General features: G+C 42.0%; 1 protein-coding gene across 1 annotated transcript in view; it reads right to left on the minus strand.

Moving 5' to 3' along the window:
* The window catches only part of tgfb2 (transforming growth factor, beta 2), a 241,987-nt gene that overhangs the window by 77,782 nt on the left and 148,992 nt on the right, over window positions 1-15,213 (minus strand). Inside the window, exon 2 of the mRNA XM_049583197.1 lies at window positions 7,953-8,116. Coding sequence (XP_049439154.1) covers window positions 7,953-8,116 — 164 coding nt within the window. The remainder of the gene's footprint in view (window positions 1-7,952; window positions 8,117-15,213) is intronic.

The following is a 15,213-nucleotide window of genomic DNA, read 5'->3' on the forward strand; positions in this document are numbered from 1 at the left end:
CAACAACAAAACAAGCGGTGAGCACATTTGAGACCACAGTGCTTTGACACCCTCTATAGGGCACTCACACAGTGTCCCCACATCCTGCGAGTGAGTGAGTGAGTGAGTGAGTGAGTGAGTGAGTGAGTGAGTGAGTGACCTTTATTTGTCAGCTCTACCTATGGCAAAAATGTGCTGGAGCATGATGTCCCCTTCATATTTGTGACTGCCCCCTCATGTGTACCTGCCTAGAACCGGGCTTGATTTCAACGCTGTGGGCTCCGGGTTTGGAGCCCCTGCCTGTAAGTGCCTGTGACCCCCCATTAGCCACAACTCTTTCTTAAACTTTGAATGCCAAAGCTGCTTTTAGACACTTTTTAGCCCTGTACTGGCCTCCCCTTTTTCTGTTTCTATTCCCAGCCACCGATCCTACCTTCACCTCAACAGCCTGACCCAACACTGGTACTGACTCTGGCCAAATACCGTTCCCCGTAAGACATCCTGAGAAAATCATCTTACCTGTGTTGACGATCCTGCCCCTCTGCCTCTGACTGTCTGTAAATTAACTCTCGTCAGCTCTTCAACCCCTTTGCTTCGCTGGCTAAACTCACTGACGACTCACCATCTCCACTTCCTCTTGCGCCCAAAGTCAGACGTACATCATCCAAACGACGCCACTCGCCTGGCATCTGCATCTCCCTTGATAGCTCTCCCAGTGGCAAACGTCCCCGGCTTTCATCTCCAGCATCCGTAAATTGTAGTCCCAGGGTAAATTCCACTCGTATGCCCGTTAGCGCTGCAGACACAGACAACGCCCCCTGCCCCCTTGTCCACACAGGTGTCCACAGGTGTCTGACCACGAGGCCACCTCCTCCTGCAGTGCTACTAACGTGGCTAACACAGTTAGCCCGGTAATTCACCAGCTACCACACAAACTCGCCATGTACAGTAACACTCAATACACTGACACAGCAGAGGTTATGGTTTTAGGCGACTCCATTGAGATTTGTAAAACTTCCTGGCGCTGTCACCTACTGTCTCTCTGGTGGTAAGGTAGCAGATTTAATTGAGCTCTCCCCAACATTGCCTGACCTCCACCCTGCGGTCCATACAGTGATACTGCATTGTGGAGTGAATGACGTCATGTCCTCCAGACTGTCAGTCAAGCTGCAACATGACATTGAGTCGCTGGCGTTAACTATTGAGAGTCTGGGAAAACACTGCCTCCTATCTGGCCCCCTCCCCACCTTATCATCTAGATCGGAGCGCTTCAGCCGTCTTTTTGGCCTCCACCAGTGGCTAGAAAATTTCAGCACAGCGACAGGTCATGGTTTTATCAGCAATTTCGACTCATTTTGGACTAAACATGATCTCTCTAAATCTGATGGCTTACACCTAAACCATAAAGGAACGCGGAAACTTGCATCAAATTTTATCAACTTCATAGCCTCTAATCCGTTCTGACTTGCATCCCAGCATGACCCAAACAACTTCATTCTGACTCCCATTTCTTCTAGAGAGGGTCCTGCTGCCTCTTGGCCTGTTCTTACCCATTTAAACAAAACCGCAAATAATAGATTCAGTATCCTAGAGCAGCCTCATAGTTTGGTTAATAATAATCTACATCACAATATCAGTCCCATTCCGGTTATTATAAACCACAGGCCCTATAACCCTCCTTCCTACAGATGTGCCAATCATAAAGTACAGTACTCTCTCATATCCAGTGTCAGCCCAGTTCAGTATCACCTCCTCCTCCTCCTCCCTCGCCCATCAACTTCAGCCTTCTTAATGTTCGTTCATTAGGGAACAAAACATTTATCTGTAACGATTTTATTACTCTCCAGGAGGTTGACTTTTTTATGGTTACTGAATCCTGGTTGGCAACAGGTGACACTGTGCCACTAGTTGAAACAGCTCCCATTTCGCATTTTGTGTTTTATTATTTTTATTTATTTTATTTCACTAACTGCCTACTTATAGTCTTTTAATATGTAAAGCACTTTGTAACTTGTTTTTGAAAAGCGCTTTATGAATAAAGATATTATTATTATTATTATTATTATTATTATTATTATAAAGGGGTGTTCTGCTCTGCAACTCTGGACCGACTATCTAAGCGTGCGGCCAGATGGCGTTTCAATACCTCACTGTTAAAAAATGAAGCATTTGTTAATCAATTCATTGTAGGATTCAGGGAATTTATTAATTTTAATGCTGGTTCTGTAGAGGACCCCAGAGTCCTTTGGGATGCAATAAAGGGCTTCATTAGGAGCAATACAATATTATTTAGCTCTAATTTACGTAAAACCAGATCCCTTCAGTTGCAGGATCTTGAAGCAGAATTTAATAGGTTGGATTCTCTTTTACAACATAATTTTACAGAACAAGTGGCACTGCAACGTACACTAGTCAAGAAGGAAATTAACAACAATATGAAGCAGCAGTCTGAATTTCAAATTCTCAGGACCCGACAACGGTACTATTTTCATGGTGCCAGACCGAGCCATCTTTTGGCTATGAGGATTAGGAACAGTGAAAACTTTTCAGATATCCCAGCTATTAAATCTGTGGATGGTAATATCAGTACTGACCCCAAACAGATAAATGTAGTATTTCAAACGTTTTATTGTGATTTATATAAGTCAGAGGTGCCCTCGAACAAAAACCGGTGTGACATATTTTTGAATCAATTACGTTTGCCCCAACTTTCAAGAACAGATTCAGCCAATTTAGGTAACACCAACTAGCTTTATATGCGGATGATGTATTAGTATTTCTAGAAAATCCTGCTCAGTCTGTATCACACCTCTTGTCCATCTGCGAGGAGTTTGGAAATTTGTCAGGTTTTAGAATTAATTGGTCTAAGTCTGCTTTCCTACACTTGAATGATTCTGCCAAAACATTTGTCCTTCCTGTTAATATCCCCATAGTGCAACAGTAAATATCTGGGAATTGAGATTTTTTTCTTCTCTGAATCAGATTGTTAAATATAATTATTCACTTGCTCTGAACAAGGTCCTGAGGGACATGGACCAGTGGATTGGTCTTCCTGTCTCTATTCGGGCCCGTGTCTCTATTATAAAAATGAATATCTTGCCTAGGATTAATTCTGTCAGCGCTATGGTCCCCCTTCCCCCTCTATCTGATTACTGGAGCAAACTCCAATCTGCAACTTCCAAATTCATCTGGAACTGGAATTAATTTCTTTTATTTACAACTGAGGTCAAAGCACATGGCGTCCCCTTCTTTACCTATTCACCCACTCGAGAACTATTTGCAAAGCAGGCTAAAACTACGTATGGTATCCAAATTATACAATTTTTTGCTGGTAACAGACATTCCCACACTTCCAATATAGAGGGTCTGGAGAAGAGATTGCCTAGATCTAACCCAAGATTTTGATTGGGATGTAGTGTGGTCCAGCATTCGTGAAGCATCACGCAACCCAGACCATCAGCAAATTCATTTTAATTTTTTACACAGAATATACCTTACCCCTGTCACATGAAAATTATTAATGATTCTTTTTGCAACCTGTGCCCTTTAAAAGCTCAGGGCACATTTATTCACATGTTTTGGGACTGCCCTCCTGTTGGACAACTATGGAGCAATGTTGCATCCAAACTATCTGACTTGATACAAGAAACAGTACCTGTTAATATGCGTGTGTCCGCAAAAAAAAAAACTTATTTCAACCAATGTATTTGTTTGAATCGTTCTCTTTCCAAACACTATAAATTTGGTTTTACTAATGTTTAGAAAGAGTTTATTACAATCAAACCATAATTTCAGCTTACCCAATTCAACCAAGACATCATGCAACAACTGGTTTAGATTCCCCCCAGTACAAAATATGTTAGTGTCGTCAGCAAAAATAACTAAATTTAATATACTAGAAACTTTACATATGTCATTAATATATAATATGAATAATTTTGGTCCCAATATTGATCCCTGTGGCACTCCACAGATTATATCTAAACATGTTGACCTGTGCTCACCTATTTATACATACTGTTGTCTGTTTTCAGTGTAGCTTTTGACCCAACTAAGCCCCGCCCCTCTGATACCATATCGTTCCATTTTTTGTTAAGAGGATGTCATGATCAATTGTGATCTAAAGCTTTCTTCAGATACAAAAAAACTCCTCATGCATAGTGCTTATTTTCTATTGAATTAGTTAGTTCCTCCAGTACTTCCGTCAGTGCTATTGAAGTAGATCTGTTGGTTCTAAAGCCGTATTGGCTGTCTATAAGTAACTGATGCTTTTCAATAAAACTATCCAACTGCTCCACAAAGAGTTTCTCCAGGATTTCAAAAACTGTGATAACAATGAAACTGGCCTATAGTTTGTATATAGATGTTTGTTTCCTACTTTATAAATAGGTATGACTTTAGCAGTCTTCATTTTTCTAGGAAAAGTACCCAATCTGAATGATAGATTGCAGATTTAAGTTAGAGGGTCAGCAATATTGCTTATAACTTTCTTTATCAAAGTCATATCAATCCCATTCCAGTCTAGAGATGTTTTGCTCTTGAGTCTGTTAACTATGTCAGTTATTTCATTTTTTGTAACTTCTCGCAAAAAGATTGTTGCTGGTTTCCTGTCAATCAGAGATTTAGAATCTCCTCCCTTGTGTGGAGGGATTATTTCTTTTGCCAGATTGGGTCTGACTCTCACAAAGAAGTTATTAAAACCCTCCACCACATCATTCTTATTGGATATTTCCTTTTCATTTTCAATGAAATGATCTGTGTAACTTGAGTGGGCAGTGCTATTTCTGACAATCCTATTTATTATATTCCATGTGCCCTTAATATTATTTTTGTTATTTTCTAGTAAGGTATTATAATAATTTCTCTTACATTTCCTAATAATATCTGTTAGCTTATTTTTATATCTCATATTTAATTTCTTTATCTCTAGATCTATGCTTTAGAAACTCTCTATATAGAGTATTCTTTTTTTTAACAGGCTTTTAACACTCCTTTTGTGACCCAGGGCTTATCCAGGCAGTTAGGTTTCCGTCTACATTGCTGCATTGGACAGTGTTTATCATATGCTGATATGAAAGTATTTAAAAAAGAATCATAGGCCAAGTCAACGTCCTCCGCCTCATACACACTAGTCCAATCCTGGGATATTAGTTCACTTCTAAGTGCGTTTATAGTATCTTCTGTTCTTACTCTTTTATATATTGTTATGTTAATATCTTTCTTCCTGCGACAATCACATTTATAAATCACAAAAACGAAACGCAAATGGTCACTTATATCATTCATTAGTAATCCACTCACCATATTATTTCCCAAATTATTAGTAAATATATTATCAATAAGGGTAGCAGAATGGGAAGTTATTCTACTAGGGTTAGTTATAACTGGATATAGACTCATGCTATACATAGCAGATATAAACTCATCGGTTGATGAGTTCTTATTAGGATTTAATAGATTTATATTGTAATCACCACAAATGAATGTGACCTTTTGCTCGGTTCTTGCAAACAAACCCTCCAATTTTTCTCTAAATGTATCAGCATTAGAGCTGGGAGCTCTATAAACACAGCTGACAATAATATTTTTCTGTCTTTCCATGTTGATTTCAACGGTGATGCATTCACACGCATCAATAGCCTTAGTCATGTTCTCTACAATCTTATATTTTAAGGTTTTATCTATATAGATAGCTGTCCCTCCTCCCACTTTATTTCTTCTGTTCATGAATTTAAAGTCATATCCATCCAGCTCAAAATCTACCCCCTTCTCTGCACTGAGCCAGGTTTCTGAAATTGCCACTACACTAAAAAGTGTTTTGAACTGACTTAAATAATCTTTAATGTTATGAAAGTTAGCGTAAAGACTTCTGCTATTGAAGTGGATGATTGATATGCCACTGTCTAGTTTTATATCTGTTTTAAATTGATCTTCACTATAGTAACAGCAGTTATTGTTAACATTCTTAAAAAAAGTTACTCTCAGGATCAATGTCTAAATCCTGATCCCGCATTTAGGAAACTGAGAGACCCGATTTCTCCCTTCCGCCCTTATGCCATCCCTCACATATCTACACCCACAGAATTTCATGCATTGCTAAAAAATAATAATAATAAAACAAAAGTCCCATGCAGAAATCCATGCGATCCTAGACTGTCCCAACAATAAACAAAAACAGGGAACCATGCAATATCCATCCAAGAATGTTTGCCAAAAGGCTAACATCCATATAAGAATATAAGAGATTCCTTCCCACAATCCAATTAAAGTCAAACGTAAAACGGAGTATTACTGTGGGTTTCGCTTGTCGATCCTTCCGAGGCAAGGTGTGGCAAGCCGCGATGTTGTTTGCATCAAGATGAATGCTCTTGCTTTCCAAGAAACTGATAACTTGCCTTTCGAGTGATTGTTGATCCTCCGTTCGTGCGTCTTCTCCGTCACTTCTACCCACACTTGCAGGTTTTGCGTAGGTTCGAGGTTTAACGTCCAAACCACTGATGATAACATCCTCCATCCTTGAATATTGTTCCATATCTTTAATTCTTCGTTCAAGGTCCTCGATTTTTCTGTCCTTCTCCTTGACCAGGGTCTTCAGTTGTTTTACTTCATTCACCAGACCCAGTAGCATAGACTGTTGTTTAGCCACTCTGCTCAGTTCCTCCAACATAAAGTCGAGAGACTTAGGGATCTCCTCCATGCCGTCATCTCCCACCAGGTTTTGAGACACTTTTTTCGGAGGCATTGTCTCTTCTTTACCTACTATGTTTTCGTTGTTTTGTAGGTTTTAAAACTTACTTTTGGCAACTTAGTTAGGCAGCACTCTGCAGGGCGCCACCATCTTTACATGACGTCACGGTCAGATTATCTCAGAAAGCTACAATGAAGCTGGAAGTGGAAGCTACGATGAAGCAGCTGGAGTTTTCCCCTGCCTTACAGGCCATTTGCAAATCTAAAGTTTATGCAGTGCCTTAGCAGTAGGATTCCACCATTGACATTTTAAAATAAAGTCTGATACAGATTCTTTTGTTATGAGCTGCTAACTGACAATACTTTGCACAATGTTTAATATCTTTACATATTTTTTTTTTTTTTTTTGAAAGAGCTGTATTCTGGTGAGGGTGAACCCCCCTGAAGCAGCATTTTACATGAAGCAGGCTCCTCACTGTTTAACTTGCTGGCACCTCTTAGCCTTCATAACTGCATCAATATTATCTGTGCAAAGTCATCCAGTGGGCCAGTTTTGGCCTGCAGGCCATGTGTTTAACACCCCTGTCCTACATGCATGACATATCAGATATCTCAACTGCACAATAGTCTGTAAATGAGAAAATCACAAATACCATAATATGTCCCCTATAAAAATAATATGCAAAAGTCATTTTTTAATTTGATTAAAATGTATGATGAATAAAACAACAATCCTTCCTAGCCTGAATAAATCCCCAAACTAATTATTGTACTAACTCCTAACTCCTGATGTCAGCCTAGAGGAAACTGTGTGAATTTAGCTCGTTCTCATTCCCAACTGCTCAAATACTGCCACTTTGTCAGTGATTTGAGCGTGAGATACCGAGGCACAGAGGCACATTTGCAGCAGTGTGATATGCATCTGGCAGCATCAGTTGTTAATGCAGTGGGCAAAAACTGATCTCATCAAATACCGCTGCTTTTTCAGTGGACGGCTGCATAAGATACTGACGCACACACCTCTTGTGGTATTATGAAACATACTGCAACTGAAATAGTATGAAGAGTGGTGAAATGGCTTTAGGGTGAGAGGGGAGGTTGATGGGTCAAACAAACTCCAGACTTTATTATTATTATTATTATTGTTATTATTAATAGTGACACTGACACTCCCAGAATGTCCAAAACCAGTGCAGGAAGGTATCTAACGCGTCATATTTATACATTGCGGTCCACTGATGAAGCAGCAGTATTTGATGAGTTGGGATGGGCACGGGTTGGTGTACCTGGTAAAGTTCGATGCGCTGCTCTGACACTTTTGCCCCGTGGTTTTGAAGACGGAAGATCCTGAGTTCAGCCTTCACCAGGTTGGAGGCGTTCTTCTCCATGGAGGACACATCAAATGTCAGCCGCCTGAAGTAAGGGTTGAAGTGTGTAGGAGAGATGACATCTAAAAGAAAGGAGACAGGATGACTGATTTAGGATGTGCATGTGTGTGACAGACAGAGAGGACAGACTGGTGAGAGTCTGATTAAAGATTTTGTAGACAGGCACGTAAGTGTGATATGGAGAACTTCAGTTATTTGAATGAGAATATATTTTTGAAGGAAGAGACGAACACTTTTACAAGATTAAAGCGTACCCTAACAATTTAGAATTACGCTTACAAATTTGCAGACTTGCAGACAACTTACAAAAAGAATGGTCAAACTTGAAGAAGCAGGGGCAGACCTTTCCTGACGTTTTGTCCCTAGTATGGATTAACGCCATTAACAATGGATCATACAATTCCTATAATGTCCTCTCATCTTTTTAGCATTTTTCATTATCCCGTCCCTGCATGGTTAAAGGGAAATTTCGGTTTATTTCAACCTGTCTCCTATCGTCCTAAATTTGTTTCAAGTCACTAGTGACATAGAAATAATAGTTAGCATGTTAGCCGTTAGCCTAGATACAGCCGTAGCGTCAGACCTGTTAAAACGTAATTGAACGGGCATCTTTTCAAGTGCAAAGTTAGTCCACTAAACAAGCTTTTTCTCCACAAAGACCGCCTCATATCATTAGGATAAATGTCAGAGAACATATAGAAAATAACATGTAAACGTGTTGTCTTACCTTACCGGTGTGGGGTTTGTTGTTTACCATTTAGCTAAGGCTGCAACAGGTCCCATCCCTTGCAACAGAGGTATTCCTCTTCTGTGGGCATTTGGGTACAGCATTCACAGGTAACGTTACACCACCAATCTCCAGAGCTAAAGCCTTCCAGCAGCCATTCCTCGTCCTCTGTCGTCCTCTAACATTACCTGTTGTGCCTCTCTCTCTCTCCTCCTCTGTTCTTCAATTTCACGAAGCTCTTCGTCAGTGTATTCTGGCTCAAATAAATAAGGGCGGCCATAAAACTCAGCAAAATCCAATTCCGCCTCCACAAAGTCGAAGTCTGGCAAAAAGTCAGCCATTATTCTATAAATCTTACATAAAATAAATGAATGAACCTTTCAGGCTACTGTCCGGTTCTGCCTTGAAGCTGCTGCGGCGTGTTCTCGCGATATTTCGATCACACTTTGGGAAGCAGAAGTAAACAGTAAACACACCCTAAGGTAAGACAACAACTCTGAAGACCACCTAAATGTGGAATGTTAGTATATAGGCTTTCCACATCGAGAGGCGATGGCCGCCCTTATTTATTTGAGCCAGAATACACTGACGAAGAACTTCGTGAAACTGAAGAACAGAGGAGGAGAGAGAGAGAGAGGCACAACAGGTAATGTTAGAGGACGACAGAGGAGGAATGGCTGCTGGAAGCCTTTAGCTCTGGAGACTGGTGGTGTAACGTTACCTGTGAATGCTGTATCCCAATGCCCACATAAGAGGAATAGCCTACCTCTGTTGCAAGGAATGGGACCAGTTGCCGCCTTAGCTAAATGGTAAACAACAAAAATGGCACCACACCGGTAAGGTAAGACAACACGTTTACATGTCATTTTCTATATGTTCTCTGACATTTATCCTAACGATATGAGGCGGTCTTTGTGGAGAAAAAGCTTGTTAAGTGGACTAACTTTGCACTTGAAAGGATGCCCGTTCAATTACATTTTAACAGGTCTGACGCTACGGCTGTATCTAGGCTAACGGCTAACATGCTAACTATTATTTCTATGTCACTAGTGACTTGAAACAAGTTTAGGACGATAGGAGACGGGTTGAAATAAACCGAAATTTCCCTTTAATGGCCACATTTTTTTTTTTAATTCCACACCTCTAGTTTGTAACCAAGGCTTTCTGTTGTTTCAAATGTAAAGTCTCCAAGCTATCACATCACTGTGACATCATCAGGGTTATTTTGTCAGACTGTGATAATGGTCCCCCTCAGCCGAACCTCTCCGGCTAAAAAAATGAAACCAACACAGCAGTGCCCAAAACTGCAGTTTTTTGAACAGCTTCTTGAGGCTGACCTCAGAAACTCGTCAATCCCCACAGACCCCCCATGTTAAAACATCCAACTTCACAGCACAAATAATCATGTTACAGCCTGGTTTCTATAGATAATTTCCCCCTTCATATCAACAGTTATCTTAGTGGTGACATGTTATTAAGGGCAGGTCACTTTGAGTGACATGCTGTCTGCCAATAGTATTCTCTTCTACTCAGTCAGATCCACCCCTCGCTCCTCCACAGCCCCAGCCTCTCGTCCAAATATAGTCACTTCTGGCTCCAAAATGATGGCGTTGGCCGAAATGCTAAACTCAAGGCTTCAAAATGGGAGTCCACAAACCAGCAGGTGATGTCCCGGTAGGTATGCCCATTGTTTATACAGTCTATGATTAGTATCCGTATGACCAGTAATTTTGACGTGTAAAACGATGTAGATCATTTTGAATGTGTGATATTCTGACAGGCATCACTTCAAAGCCAGGTGGGTTGAACCCAGACACTCTGATATCCAAATAACACAGCCATGAATCAGTAGCAGCATCACAATCCTCCTCATATACTACTGTCAGTAATGTGTGTGGAAATGTCTGACTTACGCTAACACAAGACCGGCGTGACACATGCAGCATTGACAGCCACATGTGTTGCCATTTGTCTCACAGATGCTGTGGAACACACAGACATATACAGTGTAGTTCTGTTTTCAGAATGTGTGCGGTGAAGGAGTGTTTGACAGTGTCCCACAGCACAATGAATTAGGAGGCCCCGAGGTCTTAAATTGATGGCTGTAATGTAAGGCAGAAGCCCAGGATTAGTAAGACACTGTGGTTTGTCTAGACACAGTATACAACAGCAACCGGCCAGGCACATGGACTGGGACCAGCTGACAGCAGCCAACAGAGAGAGAGAAAAGAGTTTTTTCACACTTTTTTCCAGTATAGTTAAATATGGACATGTTTGTCAATTGCTGTACTAATACTCTCCCTGATTAGCAACTCTAATGATGATAAATGTGTATCAAGTGACAGTGACAATAACAAAGAGAGACAGATTTTCCTTTACTGTAAACAAGAATCCAACACGCTTAAATGTCTTTTCATTAGCAAGGACCACACCACAACGATATGCAGTTTAAAGATTTAATGAAGATGTAATTGTCAGAGAAATGGTTATGAATGGGGGAGTGCAGATTTGCAGATGAATGAACGGGATGGAAATGACGTCATCAGAGGGTCGGACTGGGTGAGGTGTAGATGTGGGCGGAGAGACTCAGTGTGGGGGTTCCGTCTCGTGTCCTGGTGAGCCCGTGCTGATAGGAAGCCCCCAAAAGAGTCTGGTTAAGTGAGACTTAGTCTGTCGTGTGCTAGACGGAGATCATTGAGGTTATTGTGGATGTAGGTTTGATATGCTTGTGAAGACTAGTGGCCGAGGACCTGGATGACTTGGCCTGAAATTCCCGATCTGGCGGCTGAGGAGGCAGCACCGATACAGAACGAATGGCAAGAGTAATGATCTGATTAAATTCCGGAGAGATGGAGGATATTATGGAAGTGTTTCTGGAACCAGAAACGGGTGGCCATTCTGCCTGTTTCGGTGAGGAAGAGGGGATCTTGTGGTGAAGCTCGGGCGGAATACCGGGTGTGGATGCATCTGGTCAGTGGCTCGTGCAGGCTGAGAAAGGAGTTGAGGCGAAAGATGTAGATGGGAAAGGATACTCCTAACTGATCGGTTTTACTCCTACGGAGTGTGAATATGAGCGAATCGGAAGTGTGAGTGGTGATGTCGGATAGACTGGGATGACGGGAAGGATTGTAGACAGATGAGGTTGGAGCAAATTCAGAGCACCTCAGAAATCCGAAGAAAGCGAGTAGAAACATTGATTCCAGTGTTAAGTCGACTGTGGGAGAAATGTAACCAGAGCGCAGAGGGCGTATGCAGCAGCAGAGCAGATTGGAGGTGAGAGGAAGGCGTCTGGCTGTCAGCGCTGGTTAGTGCTTTCGTAAGCCTTTCATTAGCATGGTGACATGAGAGTGCGAGACTGACTGACAAGGGAGGCCCGTGGATAATTTATGGAATAAACTGATACCAGCCAGATATGTTTGTATGCTGGAGGCCCGGATCTTTTTTGCAGTATGACAGTGTGTGATGAAGTTGCACATGGGCATGGCGTCCAGAGAGGGAAATGGTAGATGGCGGCTGAATAGAGCTGGAACAGCCTGGACTTATTGTCGCTGCGGTGGAAGGGGATGTTTTTTGCCCTCAGGAACCGCTGGAGCCGGGCGATGGTCCAATCCCTGATGTTGGGCTCCTGTTGTGGATGTGGAGGTGGTGGAGATGTGGAGTGCGATGGAGTGCCGCGGGAGCGGTGAGGTCAACTAGTCGCTGCACCGCTGCGGGAAGGAGGAGGAGGAGACTGCCGCTGGCTCCCACGGTTGTGGACGCGGCGTCAATTTCCCACCTGCGAGGACGGAGGAGAGGAGGCCTGGGACCCACTAGGAGTCGGGGCAATCTCGTTGATAGAGCCCAACGGAGAACCACGGCGAGAGAGAGGGATGTGGACCACAGAGTGCAGCCAGCACCCCTGGGAGTGTCGGCTACCGGCAGACTGCTGAGACGGAGTCAGAAGATCACCTGGCTCAAACAGGGAGTCGTACAAGTTGTCGGAGTCGGACCCGGACAGGTTAACTTGCAGCACATGATCCATCTTGGTGAGTACACGAAAACACGCTTGCTGAGATATGTAGGGTTGCTAATGTTTGAGAGATCTGACAGGCCTGTGGTAACGCTGTGCTGGTATATATACGTTAGCCAGGTGATTAGAGGAGTGGTTGAGGCGTGGTCCTGCTCCTGAACCTAAGTTAAACAATTAACTCCATTTAAAGAGAAACTAAACCCTCAAACCACTTTTTTCAGCTTAAAACTAATGTACATGGGTATTTACACTTAACAATATTTTTTATGCACTCAGTAGATATAGCTGACTGCAGAAATGTCCACTAGAGCAGTTGGCTTTGAACTGAATGTTCATTTCACAACCATAAGACATCTCCAATGTTGTTACCCTGAATTTGGCAGTACATATACAGACCTCACCACCCACAAGTCAGTTAGGATGACAAACTGCTGTCAGGTCAAGACCCTGGTAAGGAGGATGGGCATGCAGATGAACTTTTCTGAGACAGTTTACAACATTTTCTGCACAAATTCTTCAGTTGTGCAAACCAACTGCTGCATCAGCTGTTCCGGTGGCTGGTCTCGAAAGATCTTGTAGGTGAAGACGCTGGATAGGAAGGTCCTGAGCTGGTGTGGTTATATATGGTCTGCATGATGACTCTTCTCTATTGGTTGAAACCTGGCTGTTGCATCTGAATTTTGCTATTGGCTGCAGAAATGTCCCCTTGAGCTGTTGGCTCCCCCCCCTAGTCCTGCCCATGTTGATGCTTTTTTCGCATTATAGAGGCATTTTTTTTTCTTAATGGATTTTGCTTTGTTTGTAGGGATTTGGCCATTTTAAGGCCAGCACTAGCCACACTAGTTCCCTCCCAACAATATATTGCAAGAACACCAAAGCTGCATCCTAGGCTTAATGACGCCCAAAGCAATCGTGATTGGTTTAAAGATCAAATGTGTAGGATTCAGTGGTATCAGATCAGTTCAGATCAGAATCTTTATTGTCATTGTACAAGTACAACGGAATTGCATGCATTCCCGTTCAGTGCAAAAACAAAAGTAAACTATCCTTTTACCATGGGGAGCAGAGCATTCAGCCGCTCTGCTCCCGTCTTTGGAATTCATTACCACCCCAACTCAGAAACATCGATTCATTCCCCCATTTCAAATCACAATTCAAAACACATCTTTTTAAAACTGCCTATTCCATCTGATGCCAATTGCTCTGTCACTTTCTCTGTCAATTGTTTTTTTTTTTTTAAATTTATTGTTGTTTCTTTTTAATCTCTTTTTAATGTCATTTTGTGTATCTGTACGTTGTCCTTGAATGCCAAGAAAGGTGCCTTCAAATAAAATTTATTATTATTATTATTATTATTATTATTAACTAGCATAAATTAAATTCTGTGTACAAGGTTAAACAAGAATGACTAATAAATAGAACAGGGAAAACAGACCAATGATAAATGAATATATACAAATGTGTGTGCAGAAGTGGGATTGCTTGTATAATATTAAAAATAAAAAAATGGAGAGAAATATCTGTTGTGTATAAGAAATGTGCATTAAGGAGCGAGTTACTAAGTTACATATTGCACAGTTTAAAATTACAGTCCCCAGCTAAAAAATGTTTATTGCACACTGTGAAATATTGCACAGGTTATTTAAAAGGGGCATACCCATCAGTGTTGGTTTATTATCATAACAGCCCTAGGATATGTGCTGTTTTTCAGTCTGTTTGTTCTGGCTTTTATTGTCCTGTACCGCCTACCTGAAGGTAACAGTTGGAACAGGTGATGTGCTGGGTGGGATATGTACTTCAGGATGCTGCAGGCGTTTCTCTGGCATCGGTATCTGTACAGCTCTTCTAAGGAGAGGAGAGCACAGCTGATGATCTTCTGTGCTGAATCAATGATCCTCTGGAGCGCCTTCTTTTGTTGAGCAGTGCAGCTGGCAAACCACACTGCGATGCAGTACGTCAGTACACTTTTAACAGAGCATCTGTAGAAGGACACCAGCAGCTCCTTGGATAGTGTGTTGTTTTTAAGGACCCTCAGGAAATGGAGTCGCTGCTGTGCCTTCTTGATCAGCGCAGTGGTGTTGGTTTTCCAAGCTAGGTCATCGTCCAGGTGCAGGCCCAGAAACTTGAAGTCAGAGACCCTCTCCACACAGTCCCTGTTGATGTATATGGACTGAGGGTCAGATCTGTTTCTTCTGAAGTCCACTATTATTTCTTTGGTTTTTGTGAAATGTTGAGGACCAGGTTATTGTTGCTGCACCAAGATGACAGTTTTTCCACCTCATGCCTGTATGCAGTCTCATGTCCCCCTGTGATGAGCCCAACCACTGTTGTGTCATCCGCAAACTTCACTATGGAGTTACTTGGGTGGATGAAGGTGTAGTCATGTGTGTTACAGAGTGTACAGTAAGTGGCTCAGCACACAT

The sequence above is a fragment of the Epinephelus fuscoguttatus genome, linkage group LG8 (assembly GCF_011397635.1).
Source record: "Epinephelus fuscoguttatus linkage group LG8, E.fuscoguttatus.final_Chr_v1".
NCBI classification, from domain to species: Eukaryota; Metazoa; Chordata; class Actinopteri; order Perciformes; family Serranidae; genus Epinephelus; species Epinephelus fuscoguttatus.